Source organism: Rhinolophus sinicus, chromosome 1 (genome assembly GCF_057876585.1).
Source record: "Rhinolophus sinicus isolate RSI-liver-muscle chromosome 1, RSI-T2T, whole genome shotgun sequence".
In the NCBI taxonomy this organism is placed as follows: Eukaryota; Metazoa; Chordata; class Mammalia; order Chiroptera; family Rhinolophidae; genus Rhinolophus; species Rhinolophus sinicus.
Window position 1 is genome coordinate 213526912 of NC_142501.1, and position 18942 is coordinate 213545853.

Consider the following 18942-nt stretch of genomic DNA (forward strand, 5'->3'; position numbering starts at 1 on the left):
TCCAGGGCAGCCAGCCTTCCACTGCGCTGATTGCATCTTGGATGGGGTCATGGGTCGTGCACTCGACTGAAGGGAAAGACAGAGGCAGTAAGGCTGTCAGCCCGACTCCTCCGGGACCTAAGTGAGCACAAAGCTTGCGCGGCCCAGGACAGGAGGGCACCGCGGGACCAGGCTGGGTCCGGCGCAGTCAGGGTGCCATGCCTGACGCAGCAGACAAAACGCTCCCGGGAAGCCCTAGCAGGGCACTGCCACTCAGGGTCTACCGATCGCAACCCTGAGCGGGTGACACCTCCAGACATAAAACAGGGACAAAAAAAGGCACTTCCCCTGTGCTGTAGAGAAGAGTCCTGACAGGAAAACTGCCACCGCTGTCACCTACGGGGGCATTGGGCACTGGTGCCTCTCTGAACTTCCTGGTGACAGGCTGGGTCCTGCCCACATCACATAGAGCCCCGTGCTGCCTCACCTGAAGTCTGCCTCCTCCCCCCTCTACCACGCTGGGTCCACTGTCCCACACACAAGCAGTGACAGCAGGGATCACACAACGCAATGCCCAGGACAGGTGCCCAGTACGAAGACTGAATGTGGCCCTCACTGTCATTTGCCAGAGGACCTACCCAACCTCAAACAGGCGTGATGTATGAGAATTTGGGGTTCAACTCACATACAAACTAGGATCGAATTTCCCACTGTGACAGCTCTGAACACACTGCCAAATGCATTCGTGTGAGTAGGTCACGCCCTGAATTTTTTAGGGAGAAAGATGAGAAGAGCCCACTTCCGGGGCGTGGGGTTCGCCCTAAGCTGACGTGTTTCACGGCCCCCAACGTGCAGGAGAAATGGCAGCTACCGAGTGTGTTGATGCGGTAGATGAACTCTTTGAAGACTTCCTTTTCCTGGAGGAACTCCACAGGGATCTCGGGGAACACTGTGCTGAAGGCCCCTGCCGGCTTGGGCGACCATCCGAGCTTCCAGACCTGAGGGCATGAAAAAGGAACCAAGCTGCACAGTCAAGGGAGGACACTGCGTTGTCAGGGCACCAGGAAAGGCCTTCTCTAAGCGCAGCTCCCTCCCGAGCCCCTGCCTGCTGACCACGAACAAGCCACCCCGAGAGGAAGCATGCCCCCTCCCCAGGAAAATGGCTCCAACCACCTGGCTGAGCAGCTCCCTGCCCCGCAGCGAGCCCGTCTGCTCCCACCTCGCCCCCCACCCCCCCGCCAGGCTGCGCCTCTATGCCAGGCAGGCAGCTGCGTTGAGTCAGGCACCAAGAGCCCCCCGTTCCATGTCTGTGAGCACCACTAAATCCAGCTTTGTCGGTCAGTCAGGGGCTCTACAGTCTGGACCCGGACCCCCCAGCCCGTCCGATAGGCCTCTAAGGCGCGGCCCCAACCTCAGCTGCTGGGCAGCTCTCACTTCCCCATGGAATACACTTCCTAAGTTCCTCCCACTCCTCCCCAGACCCCCACGCACTGCTGTCACCGCCGCCTCCAGGGGGCTGCCCGGTACGGGAGAAGCCTTGCTGGAAGAGCTCATGTACAGGACAGCTCTGTGCTGACATGTTCCCGGGTCCGTCCCAGACACCCTGACCTCTAGACTGCATTCCGGCTCCATCGCCCTGTGCCCTCACAGGTGCAGTTGTCTCAAAACCTACAGTGACTCGGTTGCCACAGCTGAAACCAGCCCTGCAGTGACCACAGCCTCTCTTCCCGGCGGGCGCCTGTGTTGGAAATGCCACCAACTGCCTGCTCTGCAAAGCCGCCCGGCGCAGCAGGCCTGGGGCTCTCAGAAGGAGCCCTCCACGTGGGTACTGTCACCCCACAGCACAGCCCTCTTTGTCCCCGGGGTCTATTGAGCACCGTTACTTTGCTACGCGCACGGGGCCTGGGCCCCACTGGCAGGGGCGCAGCCGGCGCCTGCCCTCTAGGTCCTGGCTGACCTTTTCGCTCCTGCGTCAGGCCCTGCTGGGCCAGCCCATCACCCTTGGTTACTGCGGGACCAGGGGGAGCGCAGTCCAGCCTCCACCACCCACCCTGCTCACACTAAGCTCCACTGTCTGAAATGAGCCCTGAAACGGATTCTGAAGACAATTTCAAAAGGAGCGGAAAGGGGGTTGTGCCAAAGCACGTCAATGACCTCCAAAGGGGACGACCTGGAAAGGGAGACACTCCTGGAGAGGGTCATTTCTGTCACACCGCTAACCAAATTCACCTGTGCCTCCCGCATCACACCGGACACTAAGTGCCTACTAGGGGCAGATGTGGCCTTATTTCTTACGTGCTGCTTTGCCCCACAGAAAAGCCAGCATCTCTGCTAACTCCAGCTGTGTGTCATGCCCGAGGACACCAGGCAGGTAGCAGGATGACACGCAGCGCCCTGGCCACCTCAGGGTGGCATCTGAAGTCACGACCACGCTCACCTGGGAACCCAGCCCTGGTCTCCACAAAGGATCGCTCAGACTCACCAGCGGGGGGACGCGCGTGTAGCTGTTGACGAGGGGCAGGCGGGCCAGGCTGACAATGATGTTCCTGAGCACGGACGTGAGAAATGCAGGCGTGCTGCTGTTCCTTCTGTGCCCCAAAGCCAGCACGCTCGGCAGAGCCTCCACCATTTCCGCCACCATACCACAGGCTGCGGTGATGTACTCAGGCCCTAAGCAAACAGCACAGCGGAGAGGGCGGTGCTGTGAAGCCACGTCCAACCCGCCGCCTCTCCTCCTCCTCCCGCCCGGCCCAGCACACCCCACAACCAGTCGTGCCGTCTAGGACAGAGGTGCCCCCAGACTTCTAGCTGCTCACTGAAGGCCGACAGACTTACCTGCTCTTATCTGTCTACCCACTCAGCTGACTCCATGTCAGCCCGGACTGCTGTGATCGCCGTGAACCTGGTCTGCCGCCAGGCGTCCCAGCCCTCCCACCCTCCCTGCAGCTGGCTTTCTCTGGTTCTCCCAGGACCTGGAGCTCATCCCTACACTGGCATGCAAACAGCCATGGTGTGATCCCTGATTCACCATCTCCCACAACCGGGGTTCTCAGAGTGGTGGGTGTCCCAGCCTAGAACTCTGGTGGCGGGAGAAACCCCACCCTTGGCTGAGGACCCGGCACCCAGACAGCAAGGCTGCTTCTGACTCGCTTCGAGTCTGCCATCACGCATGTGCCCCAGATCCCCTGCTGACAAATGTTGAGGACTGTGGGCAGGTGTTAGCCATGGTCCCATGAGACTCAACAGGCCAGGCGACCTCCTCTTACACAAGGACTCTTACTGCGTGCAAGGAGTCAGACCCCACGCTGAGAGAAGCGAGGCTGACTTCAGTAAAACCGGCAGGGCAGTCTTTAGGAGGTATCATTGCTAGGCGGTGAGACAAAAAGCAGGCCTCTTCCTCTGGCCAAGGAACAGTACATGGCCTGAGCAGGGTCATGGAGCGTGAGCACGATGGCATTAAAACCAAAGGAAGTGCACTCCAGCCAGCAGCCAGCCTGCTCCGACTCTACCCTTGACACACCTGAAGTCCTTTCAAATCACACCTACAGTTAGGGCGCCACCGGCCAAGCACCTGTAGCAGCAGGGCACTTGTTCTGGGTGCTTTACGAGGATTAATTTACTCCGCCCTGTACCGGCTCTGGGAGGTTAGCATCACTCTTAGCCTCATGGAAGCATAAGGTAACTAACTGGCCCAGGCCACTCAGCGAGAGAGGGGCCGAGCAGGAAGTAAGTGCTTGCACATTCCCTCAGGTGTCAATGAGAAGTCCTGAAGTCACCCACAAAGGGCTGACAGAACCAGTTTTGGGATGCACACTCGGAGAAGAGCCTGGCTGTGTCATGAAACACCACTGCTTCTGGACGGCTGTGCAATTACAAAGCCTTGAGCAGGTAACCATGAATACAAATGACAGGAAGACGCCATCATTAATTACATTCATTACCTGGGACTGCACAAAAGCTGGCAAAAAAAAAAAAAAAAGAAAAAAGATACAAAGCATTCATGGACTTGCTATGAAAAAGGCGTGTTTAAACCAGCAGCGCATGGATAAGACACCAGTGTTCCAAATAAGAGCCGCCAGGCGGGGCATCTCCTCCCCTTTTTGTGGGACAGGCTGCAGGCTGGCATTCCAGCCAGACCCTTGGTGAAGAGCAGGAAAGACCCCGGAGCCTAGAGACCCAGGTGACAAAAAGTCACTCAGCCAAACAGCTTTCCTCTCACCCTCCCTTGCCCCCATGTTCAGGGTAAAACACCTGAATTGGGAGAAAGTATGTGAAAGACAGATATCTGCTTAAATCTAGAATAGGTAGGTTTAAATAAATGGGATGTGGAATTTTTGTTTCTGTAGGAAGAGCAAAAATTTTCATTTAAAAATCCACCCAAGTGGGGCAACCGGATGGCTCAGTTGGTTGGAACGGGAGCTCTGAACAACAGGGTTGCCGGTTCGATTCCCACATGGGCCAGTGAGCTGCGCCCTCCACAACTAGACTGAAGACAACGAGCTGCTGCTGAGCTTCCGGAGGGGTGGCCCGATGGCTCAGATGGTTAGAGTGCGAGCTCTCAGCAACAAGATTGCCGGTTCGATACCCCCATGAGATGGTGGGCTGAGCCCCCTGCAACTAAAGATTGAAAACGGCGACTGGACTTGGAGTTGAGCTGCGCCCGCTACAGCTAGATTGAGGGAGGACGGCTTGCAACTTGTGGGCCCTGGAGAAACATACTGTTCCCCAATGTTCCCCAATTAAAAAAAAAAAAAAAAAATTCCACCAAGGTAAACGGCTGAAATAGACATTCAGGTTACCTAATATTCAGGTGGGTAGTTCCCCTAACTGCAAGTTCTCTAGTATTTCTAGTAGTTTCTAGTAGTTTGTTCATTCATTACTAAACAAACATTAGTCTGTCACTTATAATAGTGAGAACACAGAAGGCTGCATACGCCCCAAGGAGCCAGTCTGAGGTGAGAGACGCACGAAGCCACTGAGTGCAAGACGGGGGACAGCAGGGCCTCCCCAGGACCGTGATGCCCACTGAGTTTGGAGGGTCAGCTGAAGCGAGTCACCAAGGGGGCAGATGTGCAGGTGGAGGAGAGAGCAGATGCAGGGCAGTGTCCCCAAATTGCCCTCAGTTTCGGGACGAGCTACAAGACGCAGCCAAGGCAGCTTTCCAGGGTCCACATTTACCCCTTTAAATGTCTTCTGTGGATGAATCTCAAACCCCTAAAAGCACAGGTAAGAAATCAGGGGTCTTGAGACTTACTCTGCGTGTGTGAGTGTATTCCGTCTTCTCTAGCAACCTTTGGGGTGTCCGTCTGTCTTTCTGGACTGAGAAGCTGGTCCCCGGGCTGCACCACAACTAAAATCATAACCACACAGATAGAAGAATTTCCGAACACTTTTCCCATTCCTTTTTATTCAACTGTTCACATTTATGCAGCCTCATAACATTTCCAAGCGACAGGCTGTGTCGAACGAGATGCCGCCATCATAGAGCCAATCTTAGGCAGCGAGGCAGCGCCAGGCTTGGGCTTCAAGGCCTGGGCCACTGTGAAATGCACGAGAAGCTGGGCTCCTACATTCAGAGCGCCCAGCCCGCCCACTGTCTGCTGTCGCCACCTCCAGCCCTGAAGGGTTTTATCAGATGGGCCAGGATTCACTGCTGCTAAAAGCATCCCACAACCCCCAACTAGTCTGGCTTTGAAATATTACTCCCTGGATCTTCGCTTCAAGTTGACTACAAATGTACAGATGAAAACAATTGAACAATGAAACTTCAAAACACCACTCTATAATGTTCATTTAGAAACACAAAACTTCAAAACACCCTCTAACATGTAAACTATAATGTCCAATTTTAAAAAAATTTTGGCTAATGACCCTTATTGAGGACACAGTCCCTTGAAAAGAATTTTTACAATATGTTAGTATTACAATGCAGTATAGAAACAAGCATTTTGACTGTAACAGAAATCAAGTCATCTTTGAATGTAATCTTATTAATCTTATGATCATTTAGGACTAAAGGTATGAAACTGTCAACTAGGACCAGAGACCAAAGAGAGATAAAATGAAAAGTATTTTTTATGAAAGCTGGGACTCCAAAAATCTAAAGACGACCAGAAAAGCCAATTCAGGCTAAATCCTAGCGTGGACTCTGAGACCCTGAGGTTAAGGCAAAGCCGCTATCTTATCCACCTCTTCACCCCAATGCCTCACGTGGCCCCAGGCAGACAGCTGGCACAAAGCAAATGTCTGTGACTAGATCTAAAGAGCTGACTACTGGGTCAGTGGCAAAGGACAGACACCCATCGAGTCAGGGACTCACTGGCCTCCAGGATGAAGCGGACGCAGTGGATGAGGGAGCAGGTGTGCGTGGCCATCTCGGGGGAAGACAGCGCGCTCCAGAGGCCGGGCAGCTGCAGAGCCAGGCAGCAGCAGTCCAGACCCGCCTGGAGGTCCAGACTCAGTGGGACCCGCTCATGGATCAAATGCCACGCCAGCGCCTGGAGGGGAGGGAGGGCTGCATTGAAGAGGCTCAGACCCACGCTCCCTCCCATCGTGCATGCGTGTGCTGTCAGGGAAGCAGACAACACCCGCTGCCAAGGAACCGTCGTCGGAGGCGCGAAAGGCCGGCAGGCGCCAACGACCCTGCCTGTCCCGAGGGACAAGCCACTGCCACTCCTTTCCGTTCACTCCTGACCACTGCTCCCCACAGTGCGTGGCCCCCCCCCCCCCCGTCTGCCGGACCGCCCACCCTGATCTGGCGCCCCTTTCCCTCGGTTCTGTGGGCGTCGCACTCCAGGCCAGGCTCTTCCTCGGGGCCCCCAAACGCTGGCCATGCCTCTGTTGTGGTCACGGAGGCTGAATGGAGAACATGGGTTCAAGTGCCACAGAGGCTCCGTCCCAGCTGGGTGACCTGGGCTAGAACTCTCAGGGCCTGCTCTCCCCCCTCGTCTGTGGGACAGGAGTTAACAGCCCATCTCAGGGAGATCTGAGACCTGAGTCAGGTGACACACAGGGAGTGCCTCATCCTTGCACACAGTGGACACGTGACTGAGTGGGCAGCGGTCACTCTTACTGAAACTGTGCTGCTTGCCAGCCTCCCCACTACCCTGAGGATGGAAGCACAGCCACGGGACTCGGCCTGGCTCCAAGTAAACGCTGCTTCGTCATCTCAAGAACCACCACACGCACGTCTCCCAACAGCTTGCTCTGCGCCGAGAGCCGGCTGGTGCCGCCAGGGCTGGGTCAGTCCTGTCCCCACCCAGGCCAGACAGCGTAGTTCTGGCTCTCGGCTCCCAGGATGCAGGCCACACTCTATTTTCCAGAAGCCATATGGAAAGGCAGTGCACCCACATGTGCACACATTTTGGGGTAACTACAAGTGTTAACGCAGAGTGCTAATTCCTCATGGCTGAAAGTCCAGGTTTACTGCTAAATTTAAAATACAATAAATTTCCCAATTTTTGTTGAAGTATCTAAAATTGGGATCCACCTTACACTTGTAGGGCTTCCTTTTCCTTGGGAAAAAAGCGTAAATGGACCGTCTGTCCTAAAATCAGAGGCATCTGAGAATCAAGGAAGCAGATTCACCCCCAAGCACATGCGCACCTCACTGTACGGGGGAGACCCCGCAAGGCCTGTGACGGTCTCGCCAACGCCCTGCCGGCCCTCCTCCAGGACTGATACCCACTCCACTAAGCTGCTCCCCAGACCTGGTGACAACCGGCCATGGCAGGGGGGAGCCCAGGCACAGGTCCCAGGCCTGGCTCTTCAGAGACCGCCTTCCTTGGCTCTGAAGTAGGTGTCGGAAGTACCATATCACCAAATCACGAGGGACCCGTGATCAGAGCTATGAAAGCACTCAGGAAAAGTAAGGCACAGGTGTGACACTTGACAACAGGCGCTGCTTGGGTGGGAATGAGGTGAAGAGGACCCTGGACCGCACAGCTCCCGTTTCCGGTTAAAAGTGCCTTCCTCTCTCGCGTGAGTGCCAGTCACAGAAGCACCGAGTTCCTGAGTGGCCACTTACCTCGAGGGTCATGACCACAAACTTCACCGTGTCCGGCTCCTTCTCAGGAGGCAGCTGCAGGTGGCCAGGCAGCCTGGAGAGCACCGCGAGGTACTGGGCCAGGGCCCGGGCCAGCGTGGTCAGCGAGCGGTAGAACACGGCATCCCCTGAAACGGAACAGCTCGGTGGGCGGGAGAAACAACAGAGGCTCGTGACTTTCCTGAGAAGCTGACGGGAGCGAAAGACTCCGCTGCCCGGGAGCACACCTGCACACACACCGACCTGCACGTGAACTCCAGGCCCCGCGTCCCCTGGGCTTTAGCCTAGTGTGGCTCCCGGCTCACGCCCAGGCAGTGTCAGCGAATGGCAAAGTGGCAGACACACCAAAGACATGCAGAGCTAGGGACCCCAGCGCCATTCCTCAGTTACCCTGTAAATGCTTTCAGTTGATTAAAGCAGTGTTTATTGTATGTTTACTCATTGCAAAGCACGCTACTGGCTCTGCAGCAGTTTTTAAAAACAAGACTTTCTTTGTGTTACCAAACAGATCATTCAGCTTGCTCCAGTAGGGAGTGGGCTCCACGGGCAGGCATGGCTGGAAAGCCTGGTGGACAGCCGGGAGCTGCTGAGCCATGCTGCTCACACGCTCCAGAGTTGCCTCACGAGCTGCTTCAAAGAGGGGGCTGTTCTGGCCTCCGGAGATTTCACGCACCCCCAGGCCCAAGCACGGGGCCAACAGGCTCACGTTGAACTCCTGCATCGGGCAGTCAGGGTGCAACAACAACAACGGCAGGCTTTCAGCCAGGCAAGAAAACACAACAGAAGAAAGGACAATGCGAACATTTCTGAGACAACACAGGTCACTAAACTGTAAAAACGCATAAGGAATACTCCACTTCTGTTATAAATACACAAACAACTCCATTAAACATACATACAGTGAACTATATTTCTGGTCTCTTTTGGGTGTTTTAATTTTAATGAAATATTTTTATTTTATTATGCCTTCAGATTGGCGTGAAATAAAAAATTTAATGACAAAATTTAATTGATAAAAATATAAAATCGAGCTGATGTGCCATCCAAGAAATCAGTGAAACACCTAACATTCCCAAAGTTTGAAAGATATAAGCTATGTCCAAAAACGGCTGAGATAAACCAAAGTACCATACAAATGCCACAGCTTTGGTTGGAAAAATAGCATTTCATAGGATGTTTCAATTTGTATTATGTTTTGCCAACTTTTAAAAATCATTTAAGGATTTTTGGGGCCAATTTTCAGGTAGAATGTCAATCTTTACTTAGTTAATATTCAGAGAAGCATGTGTCACCAATCAGTGACCAGAACAGAACACTTCTGTTACAGCCAGAAGTTTAAAAACTGTTAAATGTCCAATCACTGAATTTGAAAATTCAATAAATTGGTCATTAAAACAACATATCATTCAGCAAATCAGTTTTCAGCGAATGGATCTTAACCTGATTTGATTCTAGCCAACTGATTTTGGGGCCAATGCTCCTGTTTCTGTCAACGTGACTTGTATTTTCAAACCGCTGGAGATCAGTATGTGGGAACAAAGTACTGTGTGGCCTCCCCAGTCTCTGTCCATCCACACCGGCCCAGGCTTTGGTGCCACCTCCCCTCCCATGCAGCTGCCTCGCCGTCCCCAAGGTCCTACTGCTTTACATGCCCGCTGGCACATATCAGAGCAGCACTAAAACACTACAAGTTTAGTTAACTGCTCGTCCCAGGAGGTCTGAGGAGCCCAGTAAGTCTGTGGCTGGATGACACCGAAAGGGACCTGCCCAGGAGGTAAGGACAGGACCTGGGCCAGCCCTGCATGGGGGACCTCAGGACAACTATTGGGGAAGTGGTGGACCTCACTGCATCTAGTAGGGGTGGAGGGCCCTCACTACAGGTTATGGGGGAGCAGCACCTCACTGCATCTAGGGAGGGGGCTTATGAAAGATCAACTTCCAGAGCTCCAGGAAAGTGTTAAATCCTGTGCTGTGATACCATCTAACAGCTTTGCTCAGGCCCATGAGAACGAGCCGTTAGAACGGACTGTAATCTAAGAGAACCTACTTTTTTTACATGCGTGAAAAGTTGACACAAACAGTTTGCCTCCTTCTGGAGTCGAACATGACTGAACTAATGTCCCATCCTGCCTGGATAGCACCTCTGCCAACAGGGCAGGCGGGTGAGTGGTACCACCCCAAGGAGGCTGCAGGATGGCAGTGAGAGAAAGCCAGTGTGTTTCAGCAACAGGAGAGAGGCAGGGAGGCCCAATCCCGCGGTGCCCACTGTACCGAGTTCATCATGAATGCACTCATGTCCGCCGTAGGGACCCGACTCAGCAGCTCCGCCCCCTCCAGCAGCGCAGAATCTGACCGGGTCCAGCACTGGGACTGGACGAGGCGTAGGTACCAGTCCTGGGAAGGAGAGGAGGGCGGGTGACGACGGCATACAATGGGCCAGGCTTTCAAGGGCCCTCAACACTATTGGAGACGTGGTGCGTCTCCACCCGCCACCCTGGTGGCCTGTGGCCCCCGATCACAGGACCCGTGTACTCCCCAGACTACGAATGCGACCTGGAAAACGACTCGCTGGCCGCGCAGGCCACTGCCACCCCACAGGTGGCTGCGAAGGCTGGTCTCTGAACTTGCCGTGATGGACACAGCTCCTCCCCTCCACCTGGTGAACGCCTGACTGTCCTCCACAGCCAGCGATGGTGCTATGGAAGCAGGCCCTGCTCTGTGCCCTCCCTGCCTGTCCCTCACTGGCCACCGCACCCACCACCTTCTATGGGGGTGGCTGCTTTACTCCTTTCTCCAGGGCCAACACAGGACCTCTGCTATTTGCGCCAGGACTGTTGGCTGTTGAAATCCAAGTTCATACTTAAATTGAACTCTCTCCAGGGAAGGAGAATACCAAGGCTCTCCCCAGGGTCCAATGGCCCCAGCTCTGAGGTGTGAGAGGTGAGGGTGATAACGTGCAGGGTTCATGGGGGTGGTGGGGTCAACATGCAGGTGGTTGGCAGGCATGAGGAAGACATAGGCCAGGTGGGCACGTACCAGAAGGCCTGTGTGCTCGTGGGTGCAGGCCACGGCCCCCACCTCTTGCCTCTCGCAGTGACCCTGACCCCCCCACCCCCCGTGATACATGTCCCAAGTCAGCATTTCCTTTCTCACCACCTGGGCTGGACCTCGGGCACGCTGTCAGGGATAGGACCCTGCTCGTCGCTGGCAGGAAACAGCCGTGCCAAGTGCTATGACATCCTGCCACTTGAACCACCCACCGCACTATGGAGCTGCCGCAGGTGGACAGATGCCCTCAGCGCCCTGACCAGCCTATGCGTCACACACAGACGTGCGGACACTTACTTTGTCTGGACTCACTGTCTCCAGTGCCAGGGGCCCATCCCCATCCAGAGGGTGAGACGTGACCGGAGGACAGGGGCCGCGTGACCCTGGGGCGGTGGCAAGACGAAGCCTGTCCAGCAGGGAGTACAGCCTTTGGTGTCTGGAATCCAATCACATGGGGGTTAGAGACCAGCTTCACGGGGAAAAAATAACAGTGGCTTCTTAAAGCGAGATGAACACGACTGACATGCTCTTTAGAGCTACTTCTCATTGACACTCAAACAGTCATGACGCAGATTCAGGCCCTACTTTACTTCTAGTAACCATATTTATGCCCCATAAATATTTTTCAGAAGTTTCATTTAGACTCACACATTGCAATAGGCAACACGTGGACAATGCTCATCAAAGCATCCTCTAGAAATGCAAGTATCATCTAAGACTCAAGTGCACAGCACTCTCCCAACAAGATAATTTATACCAATTATGGTCATTTCATAGGAGAATCACCCCATCTGGTACAACATATTTATAATTGTCCTCATCCGGGGGGAATACTGAGTCTAGGGTCAGACAATAATAACAGTTTGTCCAAATCACATGATTCAGGCTGGCATCCTGCAAAACCATCCACAGCCAGGTCCCGCCCACCAAACCTCGCCCCTTCCCAGTACGACACCGTCCACAGCCACTCCTCAGACTGAAGTCACAGCATCATAATTAGATTTTCTCTCTCACACGCTCCACCACCGCTACCCACCGTCATGGAGGACAAAGGTAAAAGCTTCTCAATTTACTTTGCAGTCTGAGAAATATACTCATGTAATAGATCCATGATTTCTGATAAAGGCTTCTAAAGGTTTTGCAAACAAAACTAGGTGATAAATAGCTATAAAGAAAAGAAGTTTAACAAGATGCAGACATAATTCTTGCAAGCCAAGAACTGGGTAACGTCTTTCAGATTTGCCAACTCTCACTTAGCAATTAGATTACATACTATGATTACACACAAATGAAGCCGGTAACTCATCTTCCCATTTGCCACAGGACGGGGAACAGAGCTGACGGCTACCCCTCAAGCCACCCAGAGGTGGGCGGGCGCACATCCACACAGGCAGGTCGGTACACATCCACACATGTGGGCAGGCACACGTCCACAGGCGGGCGGGCACATGTCCACTCAGGCGGCCCAGAGGCGGGCAGGCACACGTCCACAGGCGGGTGGGCACACGTCCACTCAGGCGGCCCAGAGGTGGGCGGGCGCACGTCCACACAGGCAGGTCGGTACACATCCACACATGTGGGCAGGCACACGTCCACAGGCGGGCGGGCACACGTCCACTCAGGCGGCCCAGAGGCGGGCAGGCACACGTCCACAGGCGGGCGGGCACACGTCCACTCAGGCGGCCCAGAGGCGGGCAGGCACACGTCCACAGGCGGGTGGGCACACGTTCACTCAGGCGGCCCAGAGGCGGGCGGGCACACGTCCACTCAGGTGGCCCAGAGGCGGGCGGGCACACGTCCACTCAGGCGGCCCAGAGACGGGCGGGCACACGTCCACTCAGGCGGCCCAGAGACGGGCGGGCACACGTCCACTCAGGCGGCCCAGAGGCAGGCGGGCACACGTCCACACATGTGGCCCAGAGGCAGGGGGGCACACGTCCACTCAGGTGGCCCAGAGGCAGGCGGGCACACATCCACTCAGGCGGCCCAGAGGCAGGCGGGCACACATCCACACATGTGGCCCAGAGGCAGGAGGGCACACGTCCACTCATGCGGCCCAGAAGCGGGCGGGCACACGTCCACTCAGGCGGCCAGTTGATGCTGTCAGGTGACCCTGGCCTGTATAGAGTGAGGCAGTTCTCTTTAATGCAGGAAGGCCTTCTACCAAGGCCCTCTGCAGTAAACCTGTCGACAAAGGACATCAATCTCTCGTCCTGGGAGTTTACTCCCTTACAAACCTACGTCTTCACATCCAAAGCACAGAGGGCCTGATTCCAGCGTTACCTCTGAGCTAAGCCGCTGCTCTGAAGGTTCTCCTGGATTCTGTTTAGTTCTTCCATTGGCAGCTGGGCCGTGCTGTTCTAAAGTGGACAAGCACACATCAGGGGTTTGTAACACACAATTCAATACCGCCTCACAAACGTTTACAACAGAGAAACTGACGTGTGCGGCTTATCGGGCGCAGCACGGCAAATCAGAATGCAGTGCCGGAAGCACTTGTCTCAGACACACAAGGAATGACAAGTTCATACACGTCACGTTTCCCTTAGTGGCCACGTGAAGAACATGCCCGTGCAGGAAAACCCCAACCACTGCCTGGCTCGCCTCGCTCAGTGTTCAGTGGAATCAGCACCAGTGTTGTGCTTAGTACCTGTAAATTCGCAGCCAAAAGCATTTCTACCCGGCGACAAGCCAGGGTGTCCACCATATGAGCCAGCACGCGGAACGGAGTACACAGCAGCTTGTCCACATACAGCGCCAACACGGCGCCCGACTGGCTGAGGTGAATCCCTTCCAAGCACTGGAGCGTCTTCTTCAGCGCAGTGGGCTAGCGTTGGACAGAGGACAGAGGGTTATGCCAACTAGAAACCAGCACTTCCAAAATGCCAGGCCGAGAATACAGACTGACAACAGCGGGCGCAGGGCACTTACGGTTGAGAGGTTCTCGCAACGAGACTGAATGGCCTGGATGAAGAGGCCGCTGGCGGCAGCGTTCCGGTGGACGGCACTGATGAAGTCTTGCACGGGGGGCTCCCGGGACAGGCTGATCAGGTCCTGGATGTGGTTCACGATGAGCCATGTCAGGTGCTCGGAGTCGTGCAGATTCTGACACTGAGCCAGGGAGAGAGACAGGCCAAGCCTCACTCCCAGGCAGAGCGGGAGAGAACAGAAGTTCACGCTGCAGAGCGGAGCGAAGGGGCAGGAAGGGAAAACACAACTCCAGGTGTGATCCTCATTGAACAAAGCTGGTGTCTGAGCACTGACAATCGATGAGCAGGAACTCACTCTACAGAGCCCGTCACCTCCAACCCGCACTGTGGCCAAGGCTGCTCCAAATGAGATCCCACCGGGGACATAGGAGTCAGCAGTCCAGCTGCAAGGGACATCAGCTGATGGCCTGGCCAGGGCGAGGTCCAGGGCCGTGGTGGGGTCATCAGGCACCTGCCATGGGCGGCAGAGATGGTGAGCTCTGTCCTGACAGGTGACTGGCCCGGAGCCGGGACGCTCCGTTCACAGCCACCCTGCTCTCTCCCAGGCGTCAGTGTGGCCTCCTGGGGGGTGTTCTCCAGTTCCCTGTTCTCCAATTTTGTGACAGTTCAGCGGAAAAAAAGAATTCCCTGTAACTGTCACAGTTTTGACAGAATTCCTGAATCTAAAATATGAATGGATCCCACATATTGACTGGATCTTAAAGGAGGACATTTTACTTGAGATTTATAAGTAAAAGAAATACACATTTTTAAACACGTATGTTGCCTTTTTATCTTAATTCATAATCCTTCTAAACCAAAATTGTAAAATGAGATCAATTCTTTGTGACCTGGTTAATGATTAGTATTTTCCATGTGGGATAATTTAAGAGCATTAACTTATAAAAATAGTATTTTCCTTACATGTCTGTGAACTACACCATTATATAATTTATTATTTCTCAGAAGTGGAACAAGATAGAAAAACTATTTCAACATCAAGAATGTAAAGCAAAAAATGAGTATTAATAAACTGCTATCATAACAAAAGAACTGTAAGGACGAGTTCAGCGGAGAAGTCTGCGCCGCCTGCCCAATGCAGAGCTCCCCAGTGTTCTGCTGCGTGACAGCGGTATGTATGCGGCACCATGTGTATACCACAGAGACACGCTTTTATATCGCTGTGAAAAGTAAATTCCAACAAAAACGTAACAGGATCCCTCTGAGTAATTACAGGAAATGTTATTTCTTCTGTTTACTTATTTGGTTTTTGTAAATTTTCTATTTTACACGTGATGCTAGTTTTATGGTCAAAAACTCCCTATGTCTTAAAAAGAATGGCATCTAAACAGGGATCTGTTTTATTTATTATTCATATTTTATTTTATTTTATTTTGCCCCCCACTGGTATACGATTTTTATTTTTATTATTTTTATTTAAAAAAAAATTTTTTTTTCCAGATTGGCTAACAATTTTCTTTTTTTTAATAGTTTCAGGTGTACAAAACAATGTAATAGTTAGACATTTATACCACTCACAAAGTGATAACCCCTCTCCTCCAATCTACTAATCTACTACCCCTCTGATATCACATATAGCCGTTACATTTTCACTGTCTCTATTCCTAATGCTGTACTCGACTTCTTGTGACCATATATATATATATATATATATATATAAAATTATAGTTGACATTCATTACTGTTCAGCTTCAGCTTCAGGTGTACAGTGCAGTGATCAGGCATCTACATCATCCCTGAGGTGGTCTCCCTAATGGGACAAGTGTCCATCGGATACCCTACAAAATCTTTACATTATTAGGGATCTGTTTTAAAATGCAGTGATGAACATCTAACACCTTTTCCACAGATTAAAAACATTTTTAATCAGAACCCCCCTTCCAGTCAACACTGTCAGCTTGATTTTATTGTTACTATCATTCCACCACTTCCCTCCGTTCAACAAAACTATCCAGCATCACGAATGGCACGGAGCGGTCACTGCATGTATGAGGGACAAGTGACAGCTGAGTGATGCCTTTACACACACACTTAGACCCTGTGACCGACTTTTATGTCAGAGCAGCGGGTCTGGACGTGAACTCCGGATTTCCACTCTGTCAGAACGATGGGACGGCAGGCAGTTTGGCTTCAGCCAGTATGGAGAGTGTCGCACACGTGGGGCGCTCCCCAGCCCCCACCTCCACGGCTCACGTTCTCACACTTACAACATAATCGCAGAAGAGGATGAGGGCGCCTCTCCGAACGATTTCTCGATTGCACACTCCCAGTTTGGGGGCCACATCGGAAGGCTCCTCCGCAGACATCTGGGGACTAAGTGACTTCGTGCTGGACAGACTGCGTCTTCTAGAAGGAGCAACAGATGCAGTGACAACATTTCCTGGGTAGCAGAGAGCTGACTTTCAAAATCCTGATGGCGATTAGGTTTAGTTCTGGTTCTAAAGCAGACAGTGACTTCAAAGATCGCACATCGGACAGTGTTTGTGTCACGTGTGCACGTCGTGACCTGCTGCGAGCTGTGACAAAGCACACACAGAAACTAGGGACACGGGACATAACAGGCACAGCATGCAAATGTGTGACTGAAAGAAGTCCAGGAAGCTGTGCGTCCGACCAGCACTGAGTTCTGCACTCCCGCTGGCTGGGTGACGATGCAGCCACTGCTGCTGGGGTCCCCCGCGCTGGTCGGCACGAAAGCTGTCAACTGCCAGAAGATGACCTTGCCACGTCCCTATTTTACTACTCGATGAACACAAAACGTTACAACTCTAGACACACCCACAGTGTATATGCTGTTACGGAAACACTGCTTAAAAGCATCTCCACAAAAGTCATTCCCCACAACGAAGTCAGTTATTTCACTTCCTGTTCCGTTCTTCTCACTTTGTCTCTCAGCTTCTACGTACATGGAATCATAGACTCTGAGACTCTCGATTCAAGCGCCAACACTTAGATCACGGCTGGTGCCACACTCACCAACTGCCCCTCTGACTTTTGAGTCTGACCTAGGACCCCACGTCCCCTCAGTGAGCGTCTCTGCTGAGGCTTAGGGAGGCAGAGGTCACGCCAGGACAAGACTATTGAGAAATGTGGCAACTTTTCCCGTAATGCCTCAGGATTTAGAAGAGGACTGGTATAAAAAAAGTACTACGGATTTAAACGTTTTAAACACTGCCATGCCTGTTTTCCACCTGGTGAATGGATAAGTAAATCATACTACATCCACACGATGGAACGGCACTCAGCAATCACAGGAACAAACTACTGACATGTGCAACACCATGAATGAATTTCATTTGGTACGAAAGTGTGTATTACTGTGCTGTACATTGTGTGTCAATTCAAAATGTCCCCTTTGGCCAGCCCTCCTGCCAGCCCCAACACGACACACATTCACTCTGTAATTTGGTGTTTGCAATTAGACAGCAAATAGGGGAAGAGCCTCTGAAAGAGAAGGGCAGAGTCTCCAATTCAAATATCAGCAGCAGACCCAGAGGAGGTCTGATGTCAACCCCAACTGAGTCCCAGTTGGTAGCAGGGCAAGCCCCCAAGACCTCCGACAATGCTGCCAGACACTGATGGTGAATGTCCCAAAGCCAGGACTGCATTGCAGGCCTCAGAACGGATGGAGAGTGACTGCCACACCATACCCCTGGGGCCGAGGCACATGTAGGAGGTCACTAAGAGTCCACCAATGGTAGGAAAGATCAAAGGCGAATCATAAGCCTATGATGATGTAAGAAACAGACAAGAGTAGACCCTGCTGTCCCCAGGGGAATGGTGTGGCCCGAAACTGGCCCTGTCTCCAGGGGAACGGTGTGGCCGGGAGCTGGCCGTCCTCAGGGGAGCGGTGTGGCCCAAAGTGTGGCCGGCACCTGGCCCCGTCCTCAGGGGAGCGGTGCGGCCCAAAGCGTGGCCGGCACCTGGCCCTGTCCCCATGGGAGCGGTGTGGCCTCAAGCGTGCCTGGGAGCTGGGCAGATCTTCCATAACGATCCGATGGAGCGGTATCTGGTGAGTCTATACATGAAAACCAATGGCTTGTCTTTTTGTATTTCCTACTTTATAATTCATTCTTATTATCTCATCCCCATAACATGCAGCTGGAGAAACAGCGTCCCAGTGCAGGGGTGCTCTGGACATGCAAGGGCATTTTCCCTTCTAACACGGGGAGACATGAAACACTCAAGTGCTAAAGTAGTTATTCCATACTATTTTCCCTTCATTTTACCTTTGTTTACCTTTAAGGCATTCTATTTTTATGAAATTTAAGTACAGATAGGTTACAGACCCCACTAATTGTATTTCACGATAAGAGAGGACAATACACAATGTTATAATAGGGAAACTGAGTCAGGTAGGGTCAAGAAAAACTATCACAGAGTAAACCGCCTGCATTTATGAAAAGCTGCAGTTTGGCCTAAAACGGCTCAATGAGGACACCTGCTGAAGCCCAGACCACATTCACTTTGGGTTCATTTCTCTCAAACACTGACTGTCTGATCCAGCACTTCTGTGACTCCCAGATGCAGACGTTTCTGCCATAACATCAGAGTAAACCGAGGCACACAAGTCAGGAAAGGAGGGGATGGTGGAGAACACTCAGGAGGTTAAACTCCCACCAACACAAGAGAAAGGACACACGGGTAGAAGACAGGTGCAGATACAGCGTGGTGGGCCGGAAGGACACGGGCTCTCTCAACACCCAGCCGCGGGCGGCCGCCCACCCCGGCTCCGGAGACGCGCCTGAGCAGAAGAGTCGGCTTTCATGCCTGTTACGTTTTTCAAGCATTTACAACCAATGTCTAGATCAGCCTTTACCTTCTCTGGTTTAAAAACTTCAGTGAACGTTGGCAATTCCTAACACCCTTGCAGTTTGTGTC

At 52.9% G+C, this 18942-nt stretch overlaps 1 protein-coding gene across 3 annotated transcripts in view; it reads right to left on the minus strand.

The window, feature by feature from the left end:
* HTT (huntingtin) overlaps positions 1-18942 on the minus strand; it is a 120508-nt gene that overhangs the window by 15647 nt on the left and 85919 nt on the right. For all 3 annotated transcript variants that reach the window (XM_088793151.1, XM_019718736.3, XM_088793153.1), the window contains 12 exons: positions 16269-16407; positions 14003-14182; positions 13722-13898; positions 13355-13431; positions 11369-11507; positions 10295-10417; positions 8525-8738; positions 8006-8151; positions 6299-6476; positions 5234-5329; positions 2462-2649; positions 851-977 (listed from right to left, as the gene is read on the minus strand). In XM_088793151.1, the coding sequence (XP_088649277.1) occupies positions 851-977; positions 2462-2649; positions 5234-5329; positions 6299-6476; positions 8006-8151; positions 8525-8738; positions 10295-10417; positions 11369-11507; positions 13355-13431; positions 13722-13898; positions 14003-14182; positions 16269-16407 (1784 nt within the window). The remainder of the gene's footprint in view (positions 1-850; positions 978-2461; positions 2650-5233; positions 5330-6298; positions 6477-8005; positions 8152-8524; positions 8739-10294; positions 10418-11368; positions 11508-13354; positions 13432-13721; positions 13899-14002; positions 14183-16268; positions 16408-18942) is intronic.